Source organism: Eleutherodactylus coqui, chromosome 11, assembly GCF_035609145.1.
Source record: "Eleutherodactylus coqui strain aEleCoq1 chromosome 11, aEleCoq1.hap1, whole genome shotgun sequence".
Classification (NCBI taxonomy): Eukaryota; Metazoa; Chordata; class Amphibia; order Anura; family Eleutherodactylidae; genus Eleutherodactylus; species Eleutherodactylus coqui.
The window spans coordinates 6,657,193-6,684,410 of record NC_089847.1 but is presented as its reverse complement, the minus strand read 5'-3'; the positions used below and the strand labels follow the sequence as shown (position 1 = coordinate 6,684,410).

The window sequence follows — 27,218 nt, the reverse complement described above, 5'->3', positions numbered from 1 at the left end:
TCTCTACCCAGTATTGCTAACAATTTTCTTACAACTTTCTTATTCACTTCAGCAATTGCTTCCTATGCCCCAAGATGGTAAAATGTTTACTATCAGTGACTTGAAATCTCTAGTTGTCACTGATAATTTGATATTAGGTTACTCTACTTCATATGTCAGTACCAAGCGAACTCTTGCAACCTGGTTATTAGATAGAGTGCAATAGGATCGTGTCTGTCACTTTAAGGACAGTGATTTTTATGAATGATGAACACCTTTATTTCAAGTGTCACCCTATTATGTCACTCTTCACAAGTTGCTTCACATCACATACCAGTATAAAGCGATCACTGCACCCTTATTATTAAATAGAGTGCAGTCAGATTGTGTGTGTCACTTATGGAACAGTGTTCATATATGATGACCAGCTTTATTTCAAGTGTCACCCTCATATGTCACCGTTCACTAGTAAATCCATTTGCATCGGTTATCTCGTCTTGATGCAATAAGATTTCACACACTTAACACTGATAGATAGTTCCTGGTACTAGAAAAGGATCAGGATTACTCTTATAAACTACTCATCTCCTGTAGATGTCCCAATTATAGAACAGGGGATGAGGGCAAATAGGTAGAATGGTTGCTAACCTAATAGTTGTTTGTCATATTATAGGCTATCACCTACACTGATGCCCATTAGATTGATGATCTCTATCTCCTACAAGCAGCCTGAGTTATGATGATAAAGCTCAGCTGTCTCTACAAAAAGATTTTTGGGAGAGATCAGGCCCATGGAACCTATCCCTGCATCTCCATCAACGCGTTTCTACAACCTGGTAGAACGGTTGTTTCATCAGGATGGAGCTAAACTAACGTGACGAGCCATCCGGGCTGTCAAAGTCTAAAGTGAGCAGAGACTGTAACCCGTAGCAAGGCCATGCTGGAGCATGAGTTACAAGAGGAACTGAAAGAATACGGAGGCAAGGTTCTTGAGCTAGAAGAGACCTTCAAAATGGAGGCTCAGTTAGAAAGTCTCCACAAGCCGACCAGCACTGAAATGGAGGACTGTGTTAGCTCCAGGGATAGCGGTGAAAAGGCTGTACCTAAACTAGAAAAGTCTACTAAAGCCTTGGAGCAGCAAATAGAAGAAATGAAGGGTCAGGTAGAGAAACTTGACTATAACATACAAGCCACAAAGTTGCCCTTGGGAGTCAACTTGCAAGCTGTAAGAGCACAGTCTGACAGAGATCTGCAAGGATGTGAGGAGCAGACTGACGACAAGAAGAAGGAACTCGTCAGACAGAAAGAGACCCCCGAGGCTGGAGTTTTGATCCTGGAGGGCCAAAAGAAGTTTTAAAAAAAAAATGTTCGCCCCTACGGGTTCGAGCAGAGGGGGAGGGTATGTGAGGTACTAAGGGGACTGGAGGAAGGTCATGTCTCGCTCAGAGATATAAAAAACTCAGGAGCGTAATGTGGTCTCCAGCCAGCAGTTGCTGGAGATCTGTTGTTTAAAAATATCCGGGCGGGTTTTTTTGGAATGGATGGCAGGTTGGTAGTGGGGCTGTCCACAACTGATGGATCAATATGTATTTCCCTGGTGTTGGCTTGAGCTCACTTATTTTTAACTAGTAGGCCTGCACCTAAGTTACTATCCATGTACACACATTTTTTTTTTCCTGAGGGCCCACCTCACTTACGCATCTCTTATCTGATCTCTGCAGCCATTGGGAAGTAGTACACAACACTCCATAGAGCAATACACAAAATGCAGTGATGTATGACAGCCACTAGAAGTCAGCCTTATACCATCCAAGAAGACATCATCTGAGCCCCTTACATTTTCACATATGGAAATGATTTCTGCAGGAAGCAGATGGCTCTGTTTGCATTGCAGTGGCCAGGCTTGGTATTGCAGGCCACGTTCCCCTTCATTTTAGTGGGAACTTTACTCAGTGCACAAGCACACAGGTCCAGCAAACAGCTGATTGGCAGGAGTCCAAGACAATGCACCTCCATTGATCTACTATTGATGACCTATCCTGCAGAAAGGTCATCAATAGTTCTCAACTGGACAAACCATTTAACCCTATAACGTGACTGCAGCTGTTCATTCTCCCCCTTCTCTGCTGTAAGTATGGTGCCATTATATCTATTATTTAAGTCATCTTTGACATTGTGGTTGCGAAGTACACACCACCTAGCATCTACACTCATTGCTAGAGGTGTGCTGCCATCATTACCATCAGTCTGTCAGGTGTCCAACTAATGGCGACATTGGCTCTGGACTGAGGGTAGAGAACGGTGAGGGGCTGCCAGGACAATAATGATAATATATGACCTCTATTTTTTTTGGTCACTGACTCACCAGCAAATAAGGGGCCGTCCCTCAGGAAGGGTCCTCCGAAGACAAAGAGTTGCTCATCACTGTGATCGGCCTTCATGAAGCCAGGTCTCATATGAGCCAGAAGGCTTGGCGGGTGCTGGTATTCGTAGAAGTAGACTGGGAGCCCCGCATCTAATGAGATAATAAGAAGACTGAACGTTACTTGGCGATGGCTGTAGAGTTTTGTAAGATGGCACTGAGACTGGAATTGTGGTACTAGCACCCCCACATGCTTAATGTAATATTGCAAATGTTAAAGGGGTTGTGCAACGACAGAAACCGCTGTCCATATGCCCTAAGACAAATGGCGAAGATTTATAAAACTGTCTAAAAAGAAAAACGGTCTTAGTTGCCCTTAGCAACCAATCACAAAGCAGCATTCATTTTGTATTCTGCTCTGGTAAAATTAAAGCTGTGCTGTGATTGGTTGCTAGGGGCAACTAAGACAGTTTTTCTTATATACAGTTTCATAAATCTGCCCTGTGGACTTCATAAAGCTGGATGCCCCACTGTTTTAATTTTTTTCACTTTCAGGTTTACCTCTCCCCCCCCCCCCCCCCCCCCCCCCACTTCCAAAAAATCATTCCTCTTTTATTTCTCCATCGAAGGGCTTGTTGTAGTGTTTTTTTTCAGTGATCTGTAATGTAGCAGATAATGTACTGAAAAATGTAAAACATTCTAAGAGGAGTGAAATGGAAAAAAACAAACACGCAATCCCGCCATCCTTGGGGAGGAGTGGAGGCGGTGTCTTGTTTCTAATAGTGTACACACTGCGGGAAAAACGCCATTCTTTATTCTATGGGTCAGTATGATTACGGCGATACATTTAGGATGTTTTTTAAAAAAAATAAAATCTCTTTGGAAAAAAAGATTACATTTTCTGCCGCCATAACTTTATTTTTCTGCCAACAGTTGTGTGAGGGCTCGTTTTTTTAGGGGACGTCTTGCAGTTTCTATTAGTAACATTTTGGAGTACCCATGGCTTTTTGCACTCTTCTTGGATGGGGTGGCCAAAAAAACAAAAAGCGCAATGCGGTTGTTGTGTCTCTTTTTTTTTCTTCTAACGATGTTTACTGTGCTGGATGAATTATGCATTACTTTGATAGATCGGACTTTTATGAACGCAGGGATACCAGATAGGTTTTTGGTTTTTTTTACTTACATTATTAATAAGTATGGTAAGAGGGAGTTTTTTAAAACTCATTACTTTGTAGTTTTTTTAAAATTAAAACTATGTGTTTTCTCATTTTCACATTTCCTTTTTTTTTTTAATAGGACAGGTGTGTCAAACTTATTTTCACCAAGGGCCACATTAGCTTTACGGTTGCCTGCAAACAGCCAATTGTAAGTGTAAAAAGGTAAAGTAATAGTGAACCCCATAGTGGCTGCAGTAGTAATAATGGCCCCTGTAATGATAGTGATTCCATCGTGGCCTCAGTAGTCCTAGAGTTGCCTCTCCCCATGGCGTTCGTGTCACCGACTCTACACCACCACTACCGGATCTTAGCTGCAGGCTGGGTGAGTGGAATGCCTGTAGAGATGCTACCAGCCAGTAATATGAGGTGGTGGGCGAGATTCTTCTGTTTCACATGTGTGCCATAGAATACTTGAACTTATGATCCATCAGAGTAGAATGCAATACCAAAGTACTACATTATACCACGATCTGACAGGCAGTCTATCTAGACATGTGAAAGGCATCTACAATGACAGCCCTGTGGGCCTAAAGAAGGCGCTCAGCTGCTATGATAACCAGCACCCCACAATCGCATCTTGTGTATGTGTGTGAGGGGGTGGATGACTGCAGCTACTCCTCCGGCCCATAAATGAGTATCCTGTGGACACTTGCCGGCATATAAAACCAGGGATATTCAGCAACGAGAACCCTTGCCATTTCTTTTGTATATTCATGGAAGGCCTCTATATTTATTGAATATCCAGATGACAGGGCTTTCAGTATATTCCCACATTGTCGAATAAGGTCATCTTTGATACCCATTATTTCTGCGACATTTTTGGATCATTAAAACAATTCGACGGGCAGCGTTCCCATCGCTGCTTGTTCCGCTCCCTCCAGGTTGTACTTTGTCGATCAACAGGCCAGTAGAGTTCCTCAATTTATCCTGGATCTCTTTCTTTCTTTTTTCAGGTTTTGGTTTGTCGGCTCCTCTAGCTTGCCAAGTTTTAAATTCCAAGCGATAAGATATATGCAGGAAATATTCCAAAACGTATGCGGGAGAGTTGGCAGTCCGAATTGACATGTTGAAAAGTCTACGTTTCTGGATGACACTTGGTCTATATTGTTCATCATCGCGGGACGATCATTACAAATATGGCAGACTTGCGCAGAATTTGGATGAGTTACAGCATTGCAAACCATGCCGTCTATCATCATTAACACCAAATTGTGTCTCATTGATAGGTTTTTATTTGCTATAGAAACATATGTTGGACGGAGGTTTTCAATCTGGCTAGTGATGTGTGTTATTTCGTTTTCGGTAAGGTCCGTCGTCTCTTTTTGGAACGGAACCCTTATGGGCCTGCAGTATGGAGTAGATGAAGTTCGAGGATTTTGCCCCAGAATTATTTTTCCTGAAGTGTTTTCGCATGGTTCTGTTTCTTGTTCTTGATATAGCTGAAGGGGTAAAAGTGATGTTACAAACAAGTCACTGTCATCCGTACTATCAAAAAGGGTTTGTTTGTACTGGCTATGGCCAGTGCTGCCATCACAACCCCATTTTGATATTAGCACAAGCTCGTTATTAGCTTCTTCATCGAAAGATAAGGTACTGCTTTCTAAAATTGGGCATTCTTGGGTTAACCTGGAGGCTGTATGATCCAGCAGAGCCTGCAGTTCTACTTTGACAAGGGAACCCGTTACTGTTAATTAGAGTTGAGCGAACATACTCTGGCAAGCTTGATGCTCGTCTGAGTATTAGCGTACTTGATGGTGCTCATTACTCGAATGAGTATCAAATCGCATTCGACCCCGCCCCAGCTTTTGGCTCCTCCCCGCTGTGATGTGCCTGTTTTGGCCCCTCCCTGCCGTGACGCAGCGCGTGTCATTTGAAAATTTTTGATCTGGCGGGAAGGGGAAGGGGGAGGGAGAGAGGGAAGAACCAAGAAAAAAAAAAAAAAAAGCTCGGGATCCTGCGTTCCACATACAAAAATGTTAGAGTCTCCCATTGTAGTCAATGGGGTTCGTTACTCGAGTAGAGCTCTCGAATTTTACCAAACGCTCGACTCGAATAACGTGGATCCGAGCATTTGGGTGCTCGCTCATCTCTACTGTTAATGCTTCTTTAGGAGGGTAACTAGAGATGAGCGAGTATACTCGCTAAGGCACATTATTCGAGCGAGTAGTGCCTTAGCCGAGTATCTCCCCGCTCGTCTCTAAAGATTCGGGGGCCGGCGCGGGTGATAGGTGAGTTTCAGCGGGGAGCGGAGGGAGAGAGAGATCTCCCCTCCGTTCCTCCCTGCCGCTCCCCGCCGGCCCCCGAATCTTTAGAGACGAGCGGGGAGATACTCGGCTAAGGCACTACTCGCTCGAATAATGTGCCTTTTGTAGTTCTTAGCTTGTTGTAAGCTGGATAAATATCTGCCCTTCTCTTTTTGGCTTGAATACGAATAATTTAATATTGATGCTTCGTTAATTTCATTTCTATATATAGGGATCACGCTTCGTCATCTGTGTATGGTTCACTTTTATCTGATTTTGTTTGGGTTGAAATCCAGGCTTTGCGTATTTTAAATGCCCTGTTTGGGGATGTTTGAGTTGCTTCTTTAACCATTTTTGCAGCCTCGACTTCACCTTTGTTATGTTATAATCTTACGGAAATATATTATGAAAATTCTACAATGCTTCATGTTCAGTTCTGCGCGGCGAGGGCAAATACGCATTTGGTACATTTGAACACTCGTCATTATCGGAGAAAGTATATTATAACTCGGTATTATGCAAACACTAGACGTAGAGGATACCCTCTTGTTACCCTTGCAGTCCTGGGTATTAACACACCATGGGAGAGATCCTTGTATTGTCCCCTAATATATTTATGCATAATTATTTGATCACCCCTTAACAGTTTTTTTCTAGGGTGAATAATCCTAATTTTGGTATTCCAGTCCTCCTCGTTTATTAATTTAGTTGCCCCCTCAAGCACTGCAATGTCTTTCCTGAGTACTTGTGTCCAGACCTGTACACAATATTCCATGTGAGACCTGACAAGTGCTGTTCCCCTCGCTATGACTTGTTTTGAAGAGAGCCTTGTGAGGAGTGAGCTGCCCCAGTGCTATTGTAAATCTGAGTTTTCCTGTACCAGAGAGGGAGTGCAACTTGAATTCCTGGAGTGGCGCTACCCAGCTGTTGTAATGTAAGTGCCAAATAGAGATCTGCCAATTATCCAAGCAAACGTAAGCTGCAATTTACAACCACCAAGTGTCCAGATATCTCCAGGAAAGAGACCACCAGCCAGAGCAGATCGACCAATAACTAGTATCTGGATATTCAGGTTTCAGTGGTATGTAATTATGAGTACCATTATCCAGGCTTCTCATCAGTAAGACAGATTATTTTAACTGTACAAAGGTCCTGGCTAATAATATGGTGATGGGACAATGACTGCAAATTTAGTAATTTGGTTAACCGAAGTTCCTACTAGACCAGACCTGGGCAAAGCACGGCCCGCGGGCCACATCCAGCCCGCTGAATAGCTCGGACCGGCCCGCAAAGAGTCCGGTGTCAGCAACGGGAAGCAGCTAATTCTCGGTATGTAGCCCCGCCCCCGGCCCACCTCTCCCCATTGCAAATAGTGCAGGGGGGCGGAGAGGAGGCAGAGAGGGGGCGGGAGCTCAGTTCCTGCTCCTGGGCTCTTCCAGTCTCCCCCCCTGCACATGAGGACAACGTATATCGGCTCGGCGTGAAAACCGAGCCGATATACGTTCGTCTGAATGCAGCCTCAAAGGGGTCTTTCAGGGAAATACTATTAACCCCTTAACGACCAATGACGTACCTGGTACGTCATGGAGCGTCGGGGTATGTATGAAGAGAGGTTGCGATGCAACCTCTCTTCATACAGTGCGGGCATCAGCTGTTTATAACAGCTGACATCCGTGCGGCCGATCGCGGCTATTAACCATTTAAATGCCGCTGTCAATTCTGACAGCGGCATTTAAATCCCCCAAACGATGTTCGGGGGTCCCGCACGGCCCCCCCGCGGTGAGATCGGGAGAGCCGTGCATGTGTCATGGCAGCCGGGGGCCTAATGAAAGGCCCCAGGGCTGCCTTAGCAGACTGCCTATCAAGCCGTCCCCGTGGGGTGGCTTCATAGGCTGCCTGTCAAAAAGCAATATGACGTAATGCTATAGCATTACGTCATACTGCAGGAGTGATCAAAGCATCGCATCTTAAAGTCCCCCAGGGGGACTTCAAAGTAAAGTAAAAAAAAAAATCAATAAAGTTTTTTTTTAATTGAAAAAAAAAAAAAGTTGTAAAAGTTTAAATCACCCCCCTTTTGCCATATCTATTATTAAAAAATCTAAATAATAAATTAAAAATATGTATTTGGTATCACCGCGTCCGTAAAAGTCCGAACTATCAAAGTACCACATAATTTTTCCCGCACGGTGAACGTCGTTCGAAAAAAGACATGAAGAACGCCAGAAATGCATTTTTTTAGTTACCCTGTCTTCCAGAAAAAACGCAATAAAAAGCGATCAAAAAGTCATATGTATTCCAAAACGGTACTATCAGAAACTACAGGACATCCCGCAAAAAATGAAACCTTGCTCAACTACGTCGACGGAAAAATAAAAAAGTTATTGCGCGCACAAAATGACCGCAGAAAATAATTGAAAAACATTTTATGTCTTTAAAAAAAAAAAAGAGGAGTATAGTAAAAAAAAACCTATACAAGTTTGGCATCGTAGTAATCGTACCGACCCATAGAATAAAGTTATCATGTCGTTTTTGTTGCCATTTGTGCGCCGTAGAAGCAAGACGCACTAAAAGATGGCAAAATGTCATTTTTTTTTCATTTTACTCCACTTAGAATTTTTTAAAAGTTTTTCAGTACATTATATGGTACTTTAAATAGCACCATTGAAAAATACAACTCGTCCCGCAAAAAACAAGCCCTCATACAGCGACGTGGATGGATAAATAAAGGAGTTATGATTTTTTTAAAGGGGGGAGGAAAAAACGAAAATTGAAAAAGAAAAATGCCCGCGTCATTAAGGGGTTAATGACCTATCATCAGGATAGGTCATCAATAGTTGATCCCCCAGGGTCTGTCGTTCAGGAGCCCGACCAATCAGCTATTTGAACAAATATAGATGCGTGGATGATTGACATATACAGATGACACCACACGTATGCCTCTACTAGAGATCTCACAGAACCTGATTGTTGGCTGCAGGAGATCGGAGATCCTGATAGAGGGTTTTTTGATAGGCGTGCATAGCAATGTGCATGGAGCCTTCGTATGTTGGTCTGGCCCTCTAAAACCATTCCAATTTCTCATGTGGCCCCATGGGAAAATTAATTGCCCACCCCTGTACTAGACTAAGTTACTTTGGAGGAGCCTCCTATTTTCAACCAGCAGCTGTGGAGCCATTTGCTCCTGGCTGGGGTAAAGCATTTATTGACTGTCGTAATTCTATACTGCGTGCGCAATGTAAAGGGAACCTTTTTGCTTGATGCTGGCCAAGTTTTAGCGTTAATTATATTGCGGTATCGCTTGATAGGCATTCTGCTAAGAGAGCCCTGGGGCCTTTCAGAAGGCCCCCAGCTGTCATGACACTCGCACAGCAACCCTCGATCCCATCATCATCACATATTACTCTTTAACATACATTTAATAAGTTATTCTTTGTTCAAGTGATGTAAATCCTCTCCATCACCGGCGTCCTATTTCGCACCGGTCACACATGCAAGCATTCTTCTATTGTATGCTACTAGACACCATGGATGACAGGAGCCCAGGACACCATTTGTAATATCATTGTAAATGCAGTCTGTTCCCATTGTAGCTGATAGAGCTTCTGATTGTACCTCGATGGTGTTTTGCAAGCTGTAGAGCCGGGATAACATACATTGCATCGCTACACAAATCCAAGAAGCGCTCACGGATCTCCATCGGATCAACAATGTCACCAAGATACTCATCAATGATGAAAGGAATGGCTTTAGGGTTCCGAGCCTGTAAGATCAACATTAAGGACAATAAGCAGGACTTCACAGAAAACGTACCGGGAAATGGGAACGTAAACGTGTTCACCGTTTCTCACCGCGATAAGAAGCTTTTGGAGAGCCAATGTTGCAGCCTTCCGCGTCATTCCTTCCCAAATCCTTGTTACATTAAGTATCTAAATGCAGATAGTCAAAAGTTAGATATAACATTATTACACAGCAATATTACTGAAGATGTCAGTTCACTCAAATATTAAACCGGTTTGTGCTCCAGAGCTGCTCTTCCCATTGTAACTGAAACGAGGAAGTTACCGGTATTTTCAGCCGAAATGAATGGTGTTAAAACTTGTCACCTGGTAAGCTACCTGCTTTCTATGTAGACTATATAGGGTCCTCCGCAATGGGGATGGGGCCCTACTCACCCATCACCACCGTCAGTGTGCTCAGAACATGACAGGCTATAAAGATATTACATGTAGAATATTTATGGGGGGGCCAGCAACATAGACTTCTGGCTACTACACCTGCGTGCAACTGATTCGTCTTAAGATGGAACTGAACGGCATTGGACAGGCCCCATTGACTGTAATGGAGTCCATGTAACTTGCTATCTGCCCTCTGGTATTTGGCTAGATGAAGTAATGCAACGTGCTGCACTATATATTTGGAGGATTTAAGATGGATCTGAATCAGAGGCTCCAAACAGAACCTTAGGGAGGCTTTACAAGGCAAATACTGTTCAAAGTATCGTATGCTGGAACTAATGTATGTGGTAGTTCTGAATAAGCATCGCCACCAACCAGGTGAGGCGCAAGAAGTCATTCACTAGTTCGCTTCACTTCAGTACACCTAAAGTTAGTTGCTGGTTGATTAACCCTTTCTAATCCAACTTCTACCCTGGTTTTCCTAGGGAGCTTACTCTTTTTCTGCTGTTATACAATGGCGCTATCTGCTGGCTAAAGCCAGTACTGCATGAAGTAACACGTTGAATAGGCTCCGACAGCAGAGAGGCTGGCAATATACAGTAAGAGAACCCCGATGGATGTCTTCCAACATTGGGGCTGTACAGCCTTAAATCATAATGTCTTCAGAGGTCAGACAGTGGATTGGAAAAGGTTAATTGTGTGAATAAACAAACACTAAGGAGCATCCGTGTGGCTGGAGTAGCTGGGAAGAATAGCTGTCTGCCCAATCAGCATTTAGCCAACAGCTATCTACTGTGTATGGCCAGTGTTACCCCCGCTGAGTATTCAGTGCTGCTCAGATTAATGTAGTGGAGGCTCCTAAGGTCCGAACATCCATATGGCAGCCCCCATGCACTCTGGGAGCCAGTAATGCAAATTCCTCATTCTTGCACTTTAAGTTCATTTCAAGTCTGAGAACGGCATCCCTTAAAGGGTTATTTACGAGTTTTGTACCTACCAATGGTGTTGTCCAGCCAAACTCCTGATTATTGATTCCAATGATAAACGGGACCTTGTGGATTTTCTTGTCAGCCAACATCTCCTCTACTGGTTTAGGTAGGAAGTCGCCGTCCACATGGACAACCATAGGAAAATCCTGCAGAGACAGGAGATGAGATATACAGAACATAGACCCCATCATACATAGCGGGTTACAGATGATCAGACGTGTGATAGATCAGTGTATACTCAGACCTGCTGCAGATAGTAGTGATATAAGCGCAGTCCCTATACAAGAATATACAGCATGTTCTCTTCAAACCTCCCATGTTTTATCAGTTTGCGGAGTAGAAAGTTTGAAAAGTAAGAAAATGGAACTACAGGAAATGTGTTACGTGTGCTGCTGAGACATGTTGTACTATTGTGATTCCAACAGCACAGCACTCTCAGGGTTAATGATTGAGCTGGCTGGGTGTGGTACTTTCTGCTAGCCAATCCCCTGGATCTGTGCTCCCATATAAACCCAGCTCCTGGTCAGTCTGTATGGCCCCTCAGGTGAGTAGTCATGAATGCTTGTCTGGTGAGGTTTGCAGTGTGACTTGGTTCATGTCCGTTTGTACATTTAAATTCTGTCAGTTTTTTGTCAGTGTGCTGTGTGAACGATGTCCGATTCTGCTGGACTCCTGGTTAGTGTAGGGACTAGCAGTATAACCAGGAGCCGTGAAGTGGCCTGCTAGCTTTCAACATCTTGTACAAAATGTCAACCAATACCTGGTATTTATATTCAGCTTCCAATCTGTTACTAGTGGTTGCATGTTGTATGCAGTGTATTCTGGGTCTGGCATGTGAATGTATCCTGTTCTGGTGCGTGGCTCCTAGGATCAGCTAGGGCCCAGATCCGAAGACCGCTGGGCTGCCCTTATTGGGGCAATGTCCCCGCTCAGGAAGGGCCACTCTCATTCCTCCTTGTAGCACAGGGTCAGTTGCCTGAAACCGGTGTGAGTCCCGTGTGACCCTGTTGACACCCGTGTGCTTCCCCTTTGGTCATGAACGTGTGGGTCCCGTGCTTTGCCTGCCGACACGATCCTAACAAAATGTAAGAACAACTCAAAATGATTTTGGCGCACACTTATATAGAAATCTATAATTTTCGTACATAGGGGGCAGTATTATAGTAGTTATATTCTTGTACATAGGGGGCAGTATTATAGTAGTTATATTCTTGTACATAGGGGGCAGTATTATAGTAGTTATATTCTTGTACATAGGGGGCAGTATTATAGTAGTTATATTCTTGTACATGGGAGGAAGTATTATAGTAGTTATATTCTTGTACATAGGGGGCAGTATTATAGTAGTTATATTCTTGTACATACGGGGCAGTATTATAGTAGTTATATTCTTGTACATAGGGGGCAGTATTATAGTAGTTATATTCTTGTACATAGGGGGCAGTATTATAGTAGTTATATTCTTGTACATAGGGGGCAGTATTATAGTAGTTATATTCTTGTACATGGGAGGAAGTATTATAGTAGTTATATTCTTGTACATAGGGGGCAGTATTATAGTAGTTATATTCTTGTACATAGGGGGCAGTATTATAGTAGTTATATTCTTGTACATAGGGGGAAGTATTATAGTAGTTATATTCTTGTACATAGGGGGCAGTATTATAGTAGTTATATTCTTGTACATAGGCGGCAGTATTATAGTAGTTATATTCTTGTACATAGGGGGCAGTATTACAGTAGTTATATTCTTGTACATAGGAGCAGTATTATAGTAGTTATATTCTTGTACATAGGGAGCAGTATTATACTAGTTATATTCTTGTACATAGGGGGCAGTATTACAGTAGTTATAGTCTTGTACATAGGGGGCAGTATTACAGTAGTTATATTCTTGTACATAGGGGGCAGTATTATAGTAGTTATATTCTTGTACATAGGGGGCAGTATTATAGTAGTTATATTCTTGCACATAGGAGGCAGTATTATAGTAGTTATATTCTTGCACATAGGAGGCAGTATTATAGTAGTTATATTCTCTTACATAGGGGGCAGTATTATAGTAGTTATATTCTTGTACATAGGGGGCAGTAGTATAGTAGTTATATTCTTGTACATAGGAGGAAGTAGTATAGTAGTTATATTCTTGTACATAGGGGGCAGTATGATAGTAGTTTTATTCTTGTACATAGGAGGCAGTATTATAGTAGTTATATTCTTGTACATAGGGGGCAGTATTATAGTAGTTATATTCTTGTACATAGGAGGCAGAATTATAGTAGTTATATTCTTGTACATAGGGAGCAGTATTATAGTAGTTATATTCTTGTACATAGGAGGCAGTAGTATAGTAGTTATATTCTTGTACATAGGGGGCAGTATTATAGTAGTTATATTCTTGTACATAGGGAGCAGTATTATAGTAGTTATATTCTTGTACATAGGGGGCAGTATTATAGTAGTTATATTCTTGTACATAGGGGGCAGTATTATAGTAGTTATATTCTTGTACATAGGGGGCAGTATTATAGTAGTTATATTCTTGTACATAGGGGGCAGTATTATAGTAGTTATATGCTTGTACATAGGGGGCAGTATTATAGTAGTTATATGCTTGTACATAGGGGGCAGTATTATAGTAGTTATATGCTTGTACATAGGGGGCAGTATTATAGTAGTTATATGCTTGTACATAGGGGGCAGTATTATAGTAGGTTTATTCTTGTACATAGAGGCAGTATTATAGTAGTTATATTCTTGTACATAGGGGGCAGTATTATAGTAGTTATATTCTTGTACATAGGAGGCAGTATTATAGTAGTTATATTCTTGTACATAGGGGGCAGTATTATAGTAGTTATATTCTTGTACATAGGGGCAGTATTATTGTTGTTATATTCTTTTACATAGCAGGCAGTATTATAGTAGCTGTGCTGTGATTGGTTGCTCTTTCATATACTGCTGAGGTAACATGAAAGCTGTGCTGTGATTGGTTGCTACTTATACTACTGAGGTTACATGAAAGCTGTGCTGTGATTGGTTTCTATTTCTTATACTGCTGAGGTAACATGAAAGCAGTGCTGTGATTGGTTGCTATATATTATAGTGCTGAGGTAAAATGAATGCTGCGCTGTCATTGGTTGCTATTTTTTATATTGCTGAGGCAGAATAAAAGCTGCACTGTGATTGGTTGCTATTTCTTATAGTGCTGAGGTAACATGAAAGCTTCGCTGTGATTGGTTGTTATCAAGATATATATATATATATATATATATATTTATCTATCTATATAAACGCATGTCTGTCTGTCTGTCTGTCTTGGCAGCAACGCACGACGGGTAAGCTAGTAACTCATAAAAATGATCCGTCATGATGATTTTATTAGCTCTTTTTTAATTAAATGTGAGTTATTATGTATATTACACATATATTATATTGTTATATATGTATATTATGCATCTATATTACACTTTACAGGAGAGGAGTCTGAAATCGGACCCCTTTCCCCCATAGTGTGATATACATACACAGAAGAGAGCTCGGATAAAGGACGCCTCTCCTGCGTTCTGTTGGAAACATGTGTCAGACCTCCCCCAACATCGGCGGCTATGCAGGGAAATCTCAATGTCGGATGAGGTCCGACAGTGAATTGGAAAGGGTTAATAAAGTGGAAAACCGGCCTAAAAGAAAGAAATTGAGCAATTTATGTGATTTTTGAGGCCAAAAATTGCCCCGTGGAGTTCAGTTTAAAAGGTTGCCCAAGGCTGGCATGATCCAATACCTACCATTGCTTTGACAAGAGCAATAAGCTCCTTCTCCTTCTTCTTCAGACAGTCGGCTATTGAAGCCAAATCACAGCCCAATAGAATCGTTACTGCCTGCAGGGAAAAACGGATATTATATTCAGATTTTGCACGTATTCATTTCATGACTGATTGCTGGGTTAATTCTCATTCCTTCAGTGATATCCCCAACCATCCTGGATCCAGTGGGACAGTCCTAGATTTTGGGTGCTGCCCTAGAAAGCCCAATGAGTGCCTTGAAATCTCAACATGGGAGGTATGCCTCAGTTTTGCTTAAACATCCAAGCAGCAAAAGGATGGGTGGAAGTTGCACTTTAAAGATTGTGAGGGTTGTTCAGCCATTCGTTACATATTTCCACAATTCTCCCCATTAATATGTACACACTGCTCAGCCAAAAGTAAGTGTTATTTCTTTGGCGGTTAAAGGGGTTTTCTGGACAAACACTATTGATAACCTATCCTTACAACAGGTCATCAATAGCAGTTAGACAGGGGTCTGTTGTTTGGGATCCCCAGCTAGCAAGCTGATAAGAACTGCCTACAACCAGCCAGAAAGCTCTTAACGCTGGCTGCTTGGCAGTGGTCCGGTCTGGTATTAAAGCAACCTTTCATGGAAGTGAATAGGAGAGAGCTGCAATACTAAACCAGACAACTGCGCAACTGTTACGCATTTGGGTGTAGAACCACTGTGGCTTCCCTCCGAGCAGGTAAACCACTTGGCAGGACTGACAGCCAACCCAGAAGCCAGATTCTCACTCCTCGGCATGTAGCTTGAGACGATGCAGAGACTGGGACTAAGCTAGCCCTAAGCTGGAGTGGGGTAAGGAAGTCCCTGCCTAACAGAGTGGAGTAATCATTCCGACAAGGACAGCTCAGGGTAGAACCTGGGCGCTGAATAACACTGTCAAGGTCCTAACCGGAACAGGACGTACAAAGCAGAAGCAGGAACTGAGGATGTGAGCAGGAACAAAAGATCTGGATAAAGCTTACAGCTACAGCACACATAAGATCAGCTGTCACAGAGATACTGCAGGAGCAGCAGCCACGAGCCATCATAGAAGTACAACAACCTGGAAGCACTGGATACCAGATTTGAGGGAGCTATACAGTGGAGTGATTGGCAAACAGCCTCCCACTGTGTGCAGGAGTCAGGAACTGGTAACTCCAGAGATGCTGGAGCAAAATAAATACAAACTCAGATAACAGACAGGGCAGAGCAGCAGACCTGTCTGCTATACCCAACACCAACAGACAGTTTTATGACCTTTCCAGCCCACTGATGGCAGCTCTTATCTGTTCGGCATGGGCCGGGGGCCCTATTTCCTGGGAAAACCCCTTAAATGAGCTGTAAGCCGCTTACACCTTTATCAAACAGTATTATCTTACACCAGCTGAAAAATCCTATGACTCTTCCTACCCCAGAATAAACAATGGGAGAACTAGTACTAGATAGAATACACTTACTTTTTCGAGGAGTATGAGATCTTCAGACCTGCTGGGCACAAGGTCTTTCATTGTTATAGCTCCGCTCTGTGCGATGGCGCGGTGAAATAAACCTTTGGATAGGGGAGAAAGCACCTAGAAGAGGAGACATTCAGGTTATACTCATCACATCCCTTGGATTGGACACATTTACTATTGGTTTTGATACAACGTTCGGTATTCTGCATACAGCCCGAACCGCGACAGAACATATCAATGCGACCGATTCTAAACATAGAACTATATGAAGGATTTGCTCAACAGGCATTATTATACTATATACTGTGGATAGAAAAGCTCCTTTATGAGGTCTGTCAGCAGACACAGGTGATAGGCGCTCCGTATGGGAAGAAACACTCAACATAACTTACCAGAGCCGAGACACTGATCCCTCCAATGGATGTACCAAATATAGTGACAGATGAGGGGTCACCACCAAATGCTGCAATATTTTCCTGTATCCACTGGAGAGCGGCAAGTTGGTCTTTAAATCCATAATTGCCATGCACTTGGTTATCTGCAGTACTGACATAAGAAGAAAGGGTACATTTTTTTAGAATGATGGAGCCTGAAGCCCATGTCTATTTCTAATCACCAATTGACATATCAAATTAACCTACATAAAAGGCCTTATCCTATACTGCTCCTGAGTTATATCCTCTATTATACTCCATATCTGCACTCACTATTCTGCTGGTGGTGTCACTGTGTACATACATTACTGATCCTGAGTTACATCCTGTATTATACCCCAGAGCTGCACTCACTATTCTGCTGGTGGAGTCACTGTGTACATACATTACTTATCCTGTACTGCTCCTGAGTTATATCCAGTATTATACTCCAGAGCTGCACTCACTAGTCTGCTGGTGGAGTCACTGTGTACATACATTACTTATCTTGTACTGCTCCTGAGTTACATCCTGTATTATACTCCAGAGCTGCACTCACTATTTTGCTAGTGGAGTTGATATACGATCCAACATCCAATACGATACCCAGGGACATCGGAAATGAACAAAGATTTATTCTGTGTTGACATCAGTTGAGTCTAGGAGATAGAAGGTTCTCAAATCTCAGACTGGCTCTTATATCACAGACATAGCCTTTTATACTTAATAGGCAGGCCTTTTAGAAGCTAACACTTGTTGGTTCATTTACACTGCGTTCTCAGCTAACTATATGAAAGACTTATTACAGCACAGTAGGGAGGTATAGAGGGAGTGAGTAAAGTTAAGGAGGTGTCAGTGGTTGAATTCCAATCCAGCTAAGTATCACACAGGAGAAGATTAGATACACAGCAGAGTGGGCTGCATATACAGACAGTTATGTTGAGAAGAAGGGAAGTTAGGAAAGATAAAATTAGTATACAGTATCTACATTTCATTTGGTAGATACATAGCAATATAATATGCTTCAGCCTTTGGGTTGATAACAGAGATACAATAGCTTATAAGTCCTCATACCACATTTCCCTCCCTGTGATAGCTATCACTCGCTTATAGCCTACCATCCTAATTTAGGGGTTTAAACCCAGATAAACTTCAGTATAGCCTGTGTATTCTGTGCTCTGTCAGTGTCTATCCATGTTTCAGGAGAGTATACTGGATTATAGCATATGATCTGTGAACCTTGTTCACACTTGTAGTAGGTGGTCTTATTGTATGTGTAACCCCCTACATGTCTCCTTGCCCATGTACTAAGTATGGTACACTAATGTTCCTGTGATGCGTGTACCCATTCTAGCTTCTTCTATACATTTATTACAATTAATGGCATAAGTCCAAATTTTCTGTATTACATAATCTCCCCAACACAGTCTTTAGTAAGTTCTTCATTCTTCTTGTTGTCTTGCAACTGTAGCTCTCCCATCTCATAGGTGTTTGAGGGAATAAAAAAGGCTCTGTGCAAAAACCATTGTCTCTATGAGGAAAACACTGTGTCTGTAAGGAAAACACTGTCTCTGGTGCCTCCTGGGCTTCCAGGATGGGACAAGGTCCTTATCTGGTCTAAGGCACTTCTGGATGTTTTTAAGGTGAGCTTCAGGGGATCCGTCGGGTGTGGTAAGCAGGCACTTTGATTCTGGTCTGATGAATTCAAGGTCTCATCTCAGCAACTTTAACAACAGTCGGGGTAGACGGGATAACAGTGTATGGACCCTTCCACCTAGGCTTACAAGGCCTCTGGTGCCAATCTTTCACACAGACTTTTTCCCCTGGAAGTACACAGCAGTATCCAGACATATAGGCACCGCAATATTCATACAAATAGGTAACCTTTCTCCTGCTCTTTTGGCGATGGTTTCCATAATTTTACCCAGAGCAAGCATCTGCTGGCGATTTATCATCTCTCCCACTGTTTTGTTGTCTGCTCCAATCCCCAACACTACTTGGCTAGGCCTACCGAACATCATCTTGAGAGGAGAACAACCAGTTCTTTTAGTGGGAGCAGATCTGATTCTGAGCAGAGCAATTGGTAGGACTTGTGGCCGTTGTAGGCGAGTCCCCAGACAGAGCTTTCCTAAGGCAAGTTTTAAGGTCCAGTTCATGCGCTCAGCCTTTCCTGAGCTCCGTGTACAAGGTACAATTTCCATCTGATCATGAGACAGTTGGCTAACTCTCATATAATCTCTGCAGCAAAGGCTGGTCCATTGTCTGATGCAATCCGCATCGGTAGGCCGTGTCTTGGAATTATGTCTCTCAGTAGTGTTCTGGCCACTTCAGTTGATTTTCTCAGTCCCAGTGGGGTAGGCCTCCACCCACTCCGTGTATATGCAGACAAAGACCAGGAGATACTTCCATCCATCAGCTGCAGGCATTTGAGTAAAGTCCACTAGTACATCTTGGGAGAGAGCAGTTCCTGGAGTCTTCAGGAGATCTTTGTCTGGGACTATTTTCAGCATAAAAGACACATTTTCTGGTGCTCGCCTGATAAATCTTGGAATGTACAGCGCATCTTGGATTAGATCTTCCATAGTGGTTTACCCATAGCGTGTCCTCATGCATTTCTTGACGATCTCCATAGCTAATGCTGTTGGGACCACACTTCTTCCATCCGAGAGGATGAACCAGCCTTCAGGTGTGTGTTTCCCAGCTTCTGTCTTCAGCCATTCCTGTTCACTTTGATTGTAGCAGGGGTTCCAGTTGCTGAGGGGAACCAGGAAAAGGGCTTGTAGTTTTACAGGACTTTTGGCGTTTAGGAGTGTGGCAGCTCGCTTAGCCTCAGCATCCATTTCTCTGTTTCCCTGTGCAACGAGTGAGTCTCCTTTCTGTCTTCCTTTACAGTGAATGACCCATGCCTCTTCTGACAGTTCTGTAATGAGAGGAGCGTGCTTCACTTCTTGACCCGCTGAAGGGATCAGACTCTTTTTACTTCTCAGGGCCCCATGAACATAGAGTGTGAGGAAGGCATACTTAGATTCAGTGAAGATATTGACTTTCACCCCAGCTGTAGGACTTCTGATAAGTGCAATAAATTCTGCCTTCTGAGCCGAAGTTCCTTTGGGCAGCGGTTCTACTTTTGTAGTAATCTGTAGGGTGACCACTGCTTATTCAACATAGAGTATGCCTTCATCTATGAAGCTGCTACCAGCTAAGTACTATTCAACATCAGGAGCTTCAAGCGGTGTGTCCCATAGATCAGGAGAGCTGCTAAAGACTTAATCCATCACCTCACAGCAGTTATGGTCAGGGGTTCCAATTCTGGTGTGCAACAAGGTTGCTGGATTTAGAGTAGTACATACTTCCAATGTCAGTCTTGGGTTTTCACATCGGAGGCCTTGATACTTGTTCATGCGAACATTTGTCAGCCAGTGATGACCTATGGCATCCATCAGAATTAGGACAGAAGGTGGCATCCGTACTGTAAGATCTTGACCCAGGGTTAGATTGTCAGCTTCTGTAACCAAGGCCACTGTTGCTGCTAGTCTTCTCAGGCAGAGGGGCCATCCCATGGACACATTATCAAGTTGCTTGGAGAGATAGGCAACACGCTGATGCCGTGATCCCATCATCTGGGTGAGAACGCCGATCACCAGTCCCTTCTTCTTATGAACATACAAACTAAATGGTTTCTCCAGATTAGGCAAGGCCAGTGCGGGTGCTTTTAGGAGAGCCTGCCTGATGTTGTCATAGGCCCTTGTATGTTCCTGCTTCCAGCAGTAAGGGACATTTTTACCTCCCTTTGTGACTTCATAAAGGGGTTTGGCCATTTCAGCAAAGCCAGGTATCCATTTTCTGCAGAATCTGGCAGCTCCAAGGAACTCTCTGACTTTTTCTTCTGGTGGTTTGTACAGGGATATTGCAGACGGCCTGCTTTCCTTTAACTCCCAGTTGTACCTTTCCTTGTGAGATATGAAATGAACTGATTACTTACCGGTAGTCCTTTTTCCGGGAGTCATCACGACGGCCCTATTAACATATGGAGATTGCCCTCTGACCTCAGTAGGGACAGGAAGAGCCCTTAAAGCACCTCCCCTTCCACCATCTCCTCAGTGACTTTCAAATTATCACTCTGGACAATGTATACTGAACCAAAATTTTTTCTTTTATTCGGTCATATTTTACATTGGTAAAAGAACATAAATATTCTATAGGGGAGGGAACTATGGGCCGTCATGATGACTCCCAGAAAAAGGACTAACGGTAAGTTATCCATTCATTTCCCAGTCGTCATCCCGACGGCCCCATTTACATATGGAGTAATACTAAATTATAAGAATTTTAGGGTGGGATTACTGCCTGGAGGACTTTCCGTCCGTATCCCAGGTCTTTGTCAAACTGCCCATTAACCCTATAGTGCCTAATAAATGTGCACAGACTGGACGAGGCAGCCGCTTTACAGATTTGCTCACTGGAGGCTTGTGCTTTTACTGCCCATGAGGAGGTGAGGGATCTTGTAGAGTGGGCTTTGATTTTTACCGGAGGGTCAAGACCCTGGGCTTTGTATGCCCCCTCGATGGCCCTCATGATCCATCTTGCAATGGTACTTTTAGACGCTGTCTTTCCTCTGCCTGGCCCCTGAAATTGGACATGGAGGTTATTATGCTTCTGAAAAGGATTGGGTAGCCTCTAGATATGCTAGAACAGCCCTCCTGATATCTAAGCTATGGAATTCTCTCTCTTTGTCGTTACAGGGGTTCCGGCAGAAAGAGGGTAGGGTAATTGCCTGTTCTCTGTGGAATTTAGACATGTCTTTTGTAAGGAAGACGGGATCTAGGTTAAAGATGATTTTATTGTCTTGTACTATCATATTTGGCTCCACACAACATAATGCCTGTAATTCCCCCACTCTCCATGCCGAGGTTATTGTGACCAGGAGAGAGACTTTAAGCGTGAGCAACTTTATGGAAAGTTGGGAGAGGGGTTTAAAAGGTGGGTTACAAAACTGTTTAGGACCAAGTTTAGGTCCCACGTAGGAAAGGTTTCCCAGATAAAGGGCTGGAGTCTGTCAGCCCTTTTAAGGAACCTGCGGACCCAGCGATGCTCTGCTAAGGGAAAGTCCAAACAGGAGCCTAATGCTGCCACCTGTACTCTAAGAGTACTTGGACTTAGGCCCTTTCCTAGGCCTGCTTGCAGAAAATCCAGGATTATGGGTATATCTATGTTTGGGGGCTCACTGGGATCTAGATTACGATATTCCAAGAATTTCCTCCACACTTTTTATTGTAAATAGCTGTGGTCACAGGTTTGCGGCTTTTACCCAAATTAGTAATTACTTTTTGTGGGAGTCCTTTCCCCCGAAGTATTATGCCTTCAGCATCCAGGCTGAAGGCTGCTAACTTCAGTTTCTCAACTCCTGAGTAAGTTAGTGGACCCTGGAATAGAAGATCTTCCTCGACTGGTAGGTGGAGCGGGCCCTGGATTGCTAGGGTCTTGAGTAAGGAATACCAGGTTTCTTGTCCCACATAGAGGCTACTAGGATTACCACTGCTCGTCTGACCTGAACCGTCCTGAGGATATGAGGGATCAGTGGGAAGGTGGGAAACGCATACGCCAGATCTACATCCCAGCTCTGAGACAGGGCGTCTACCCCACATGGATCGTCCCTTGGATTAAGGGAATAAAAGTCCCGGCCTTTTGTATTTGTTTTTGTGGCAAAGAGGTTGATCTGTGGTTGCCCCCACTGATGCGTTAGGAGATCGAAGGCCTGTTGATTCAGACGCCATTCTCCTGGGAGGATGCTTTGCCTGCTGAGGAAATCTGCGACAGTATATATAGACCCCTTCAGGTGGATCGCTGAGAGGGCTAGCACCATGGATTCTGCCCAGCATAGTATACTTGCCACCAGCTGTCGAGTTCCTTGGGGTTCTGCCACAGAGAGGGCCTCCCATATTGCCCTTAGCCCCCTATAGTTGGATGAGCATGCAGCTATTTGAGAGTCCCAATTTCTCTGAAAGGTTAGGTCCGCTACTTGTGCTCCCCACCCCCTATTGCTTGCTTCCATTGTGATGGATACTCTGGGAAGTCCACCAGCGCAGGGACTGTTTGACTTGGGCAGTCAGCCCACCTTTTTATCTAGGGAGGTTTGCCGTTTGTCCCAACTTCCAAGGATAAACTGTTGCAGTTGTCGGGTGTGGGCTTGGGCCCATGGGACTATTTGTATACAAGCTGTTAATAGGCCCAAAGTTTCATTACATCCCTAATGGATACTGTTGTTGCTTGACATAGGGACGAACCTGATTGGATAAGGTCCTTACTCTTGGGCGGGGGGAGCTGTGATTTCTGGGTGCGGGAATCTAGGAGTACTCCTAGATATATCTTCTGTGTACCCGGGATCAGGTCTGACTTTTGTCTGTTTACTATCCACCCCAAGTCGTCTAATGTAGACAAGACTGCTGATCTTGACACTAGCAGGAAATCATCCAGATAAGGGAAGATTCTAGGGACAGTAGAGATACCGAACGGCAGAGCCATAAATTGGTAGTGATAAATTACATTGCCAATTTGCAGGGCAAAGAAATGGATATGCACTCACCTGGTGCTTGGTGGAGCTCCCCATGCGTCCCTGGGAGCCCATCGGCACCTAGTGTCCAGATTCACCTATCATCCTGTTTCTTATCCCAAATTCAGAAGGTCTGGAGAGGCGTCTCGGAGTATAAAGCGCCATGAGTATCAGGGGCTCAGAAAGGGTCCGTTCAAGGGAAAAGAAAAAAGTATCTCTGCGCTCTGGGACTCGGGAAAATTGCAGACCCGATGGTCTATAGTTTACAATAACTTACTTTATTGTATTGAATGCAACGCTTTTCGGCATTTCTATATGTCTTTCTCAAGCATTTGTTAACGTCCTCACATATATGTATGTATGTATGCGTATATATATATATATATATATAATGTGTGCGCAGCAAAAGAAAACTGACAATCATGGTGACTCCGGTCTGGTAGCAGTGACGTCACATTGTGAGATAGGTTTTTGCTTCAGGTAGACGTGGATCATGTGATCCACGCTGTGGGATGCAACGCGCATTCCACCCTCCTATTTCATTCATAAAAACGTTTCATTATCTAATGTAATCCGATGTTAGTGTACATGGGCAGAAATTCTGCGGGAAATACCGCTGCACAATTTCTGCCCATGTGCATTTACCCATAAGCATATATATAAAATAATTATAGCATAAAATTCATCTTCCAGATTGAAATATTTTAAGAGTATATGCCTGTTGCTTACCTCCTTTATTGAAGGCTGGCTGCAAGTCACCATCTCGCTGCCTGCACTATAGGATACAGCTGCACTAAGACTGGGCCACGTCATTACACCCGTGACTTGAGCCCGTATCACTGCCATCACGACCTGGACCCACTCTCTGGACCCGCTCTCCACTTTTGCTGCTGATCCTCTTGAAACCACTGACACCATTGCCGCCGCCATCTCTATCCTCTTTCCCTTCGACCGATATCAGAGAGAGGAGGTGTGAGACTCCATAAGCAAAGGAAGCCCAGAAACCTGTTCCTGGGATCCCAGGAAGAACTTCATCTGGAACTCTGACCACACCATGTACCCTTCTGAGCTCCCCAACACGCCAGCTAATTCAGAGCTGAATTCACTATTCTGCTGGTGAAGTTGCTGTGTGCGTGCATTATTTATCCTGTACTGATCCTGAGTTACAGCTTATATTACACTCCAGAGCTATGGTCACAATCATGCAGGCTTCAGAGCTGAAATCTCCAAGCATTTCTTGCTTGGTCAGTGTCTCAACAGAGCTGGCTATGGGGATATAAATTCTGAGGAACGCCTTCTGTATACCAGACACTGTACAATAATATGAGGTAGAATATAGTAACTGCCCCTGAACAGCAAAAACTCAGCTAAGTTGTTGGAAGTGGCTGACAACAAACTTGATGACTGTTTCCAATAGCAACCAGCAAAACTGAGAGTATTGTTCTGTAGCAGAATACAAAGCTATTTCAGCTTTTGGGTAAATTAATCCTATATGTAAACAGGTCCATATTTGCCACCAGGCACTGGAGAGTAAGTGCCTAGGGCGTCCAGTCATTGGCGGAGGGGCATCAGGAGCAGTCTGAACTTTTATGTTTTATCTTTCACCTCTCCTAAAGCATGCCTCTGGCTGCATGGGTGGTGGTGGGATAGGGAAGGGTTGCAATGCAGGGCTCCACTAATTGTTGGCAGTAGGGAAGCTAGCCAAGGGCAAGAATGTTAGGCTGCTGGTTGATTCTTGGCAAGTGGAAGAAAGAGGGGGCGCACTGAGGCTCCAGGTGACCTAGACTGCACAGTGGCTGCAGTCTGATTCATAGCGCACAGCAGTGCAGACTCTCTCTTAGGGTGGACACCCACTGGCGTTTTTTTCTCCACTGCGCTGCGAGAGTAAATGAAAAGTCTCGCAGCGCAGTGCAAAAATAAAAATGGCATCACGCCGGGATATCGCCAGTCTTTTCAATGGGGCCAGCGGCAGCAGCGCTAGCCCCATTGAAAAGATATGGAGAATACCGCGGACCTCTGCTACAGCTGTCACAGCTGTGTCAGCTGTGGCAGGAGTTTCCTTCATCCCCACGGGGATGAAGGAATCCTCTGCCACAGCTGTGGCAGAAGTGCAGCATGCTATCCCATTACTTTCAATGGGATCGGCGCTGCTGCTGGTCCCATTGAAAGCAGTGGTTTGTGGCAAACCCTGCAGTATGATTTTCAGGGAAGGGCTTGAAATATAAGCCCTTCCCTGAAAATCATCAATAAGTATTAAAAAAAAAAATAATTACTTCCCTCTCCACCGCTCAGATGCGTCCTCCGGCTGGCTCCCTGACACTGCTGTCCAGCACTTTCAGCACTGAAAGGGCTGTGCTGATTGGCTGAGGGCTCAGCCAATAGCAGCTAGTGCTTAGCTATTGGCTCAGCCAATTACAGATAGTGTTTAGCTATTCATTCATAAATATCACTATCTTAGCTATAGCTAAGCACTAGCTGCTATTGGCTGAGCCCTCAGCCAATCAGCACAGCCCTTTCAGGAGGCAGGGATTTTTAAATCCCCGCCTGCTCAAAGTGCTGGACAGCAATGCCGGGGAGCCAGCCGGAGGACGCGTCTGAGCGGCGGGGGGGGGGGTTGTAATTTTTATTTTTTATTTTTACTACTTATTGATGGTTTTCAGGGAAGGGCTTATATTTCAAGCCCTTCCCCGATAATCACACTGCAGGGTTTGCCACAAACCACTGCTTTCAATGGGACCGGCAGCAGCACCGATCCCATTAAAAGCAATGGGATAGCATGCTGCACTTCTGCCACAGCGGTCACAGCTGTGACAGCTGTGGCAGAAGTCCGCAGTATTCTCCATATCTTTTCAATGGGGCTAGCGGTGCTGCCGCTGGCCCCGTTGAAAATACTGGCGATATGCCAGTTCTATTTCGGAGTCTTTCTTGCGCTGCGAGGCAAGAGTTTTCACGTTCTCTCGCAGTGCAAGAAAGAAAATATCGCCAGTGGGTGTCAGCCTTTAGTCTTTTTCTCTGTCAGTCAGTCTCTCTCTCTCTCTCTCTATCCTGTAAAAAGCTTGATTCTGGTACCAGATCTATGTAATAAGCTTGTTTTTGGTACTGTTTCAATGCAAGTTTTGTTTTGTTATCGGATCTATGGGTGTGAGCTTGGTTCTGTTACTGCATCTCTGTGGTCTCTTACAGTATTGATAAAGGAATCGTAATTCTTTTGCCAGATTTTTGACCATGTTGGAGTCAAACTACTGCTAGATGCCTCTGACGGAGCTTAACTCTTTCTCCCCAGCAAAATCCCATACACTCATGGCACAGCATGCATCTGTATGACTGTTCGGCTGACAGACATATTAAGTATATGGGCAGGAGTTTTAACCTGACTCACCAACAGGGGGCGTGAGCACTAAAAATGGCTAGGGCAGCCTGAACGCTAAATACGGCCCTGTATGTAAACTGTACAATGATGACCCTGGGTGGATACACACCATATATCATTGGAAGTATCTTTACCTGTAGAATCCTAGGAGCCCCAGCCTGTACTGAATGCAAACAACCACTACGTCCTCATTAGCACTAAGTGCAGAGCCATCATACATGCTTGCCGACCAGACGAGCATCCCTCCGCCATTTATGAAGGTCATGACCTAAGGGAAAGCGGAAAAGATTAAAGTTTATATTTGTTATCAATATCAAAAAAGACAAACACTACAACTCCCAACATCCTCTGATCACCGGCAGCAGTTAGACAATGCCCGGGGCTTTAGTGTCACAACAGCCGAAGAGCCAAACATTGCAGATCTACAATACTGATTAGAATAAGCATCAAGGTACTAACCTCCAGCTTCAGGATACTTACCGGTAGTTTGGATTTCGGGTCCCTGTTGGAAGGAGTAAACACACTGAGATACAGGCAGTCTTCTGAGGACCGTGGCCTCTTGAAGGAGGATTGGTAATGTATGTCCTTTATCCAAGTCATTGCAGCTTTATCTAAACACCTGAAATCAGTAATAAACAGCATATTCTTCTGTGTCG

General features: G+C 43.9%; 2 protein-coding genes across 4 annotated transcripts in view; both read right to left on the bottom strand.

Moving 5' to 3' along the window:
* The window catches only part of LOC136582011 (fatty acyl-CoA hydrolase precursor, medium chain-like), a 102,835-nt gene that overhangs the window by 67,278 nt on the left and 8,339 nt on the right, over window positions 1–27,218 (bottom strand). The window lies entirely within an intron of this gene.
* On the bottom strand, window positions 2,014–27,162 carry LOC136582056 (fatty acyl-CoA hydrolase precursor, medium chain-like). Its single transcript, XM_066582825.1, has 10 exons — window positions 27,043–27,162; window positions 26,697–26,830; window positions 16,622–16,775; window positions 16,233–16,346; window positions 14,751–14,843; window positions 10,974–11,111; window positions 9,650–9,727; window positions 9,414–9,561; window positions 2,345–2,494; window positions 2,014–2,105 (listed from the first exon to the last, which is right to left on the bottom strand). The coding sequence occupies exons 1-10, from the start codon at window positions 27,160–27,162 to the stop codon at window positions 2,014–2,016; spliced, it is 1,221 nt and encodes a 406-aa protein (XP_066438922.1).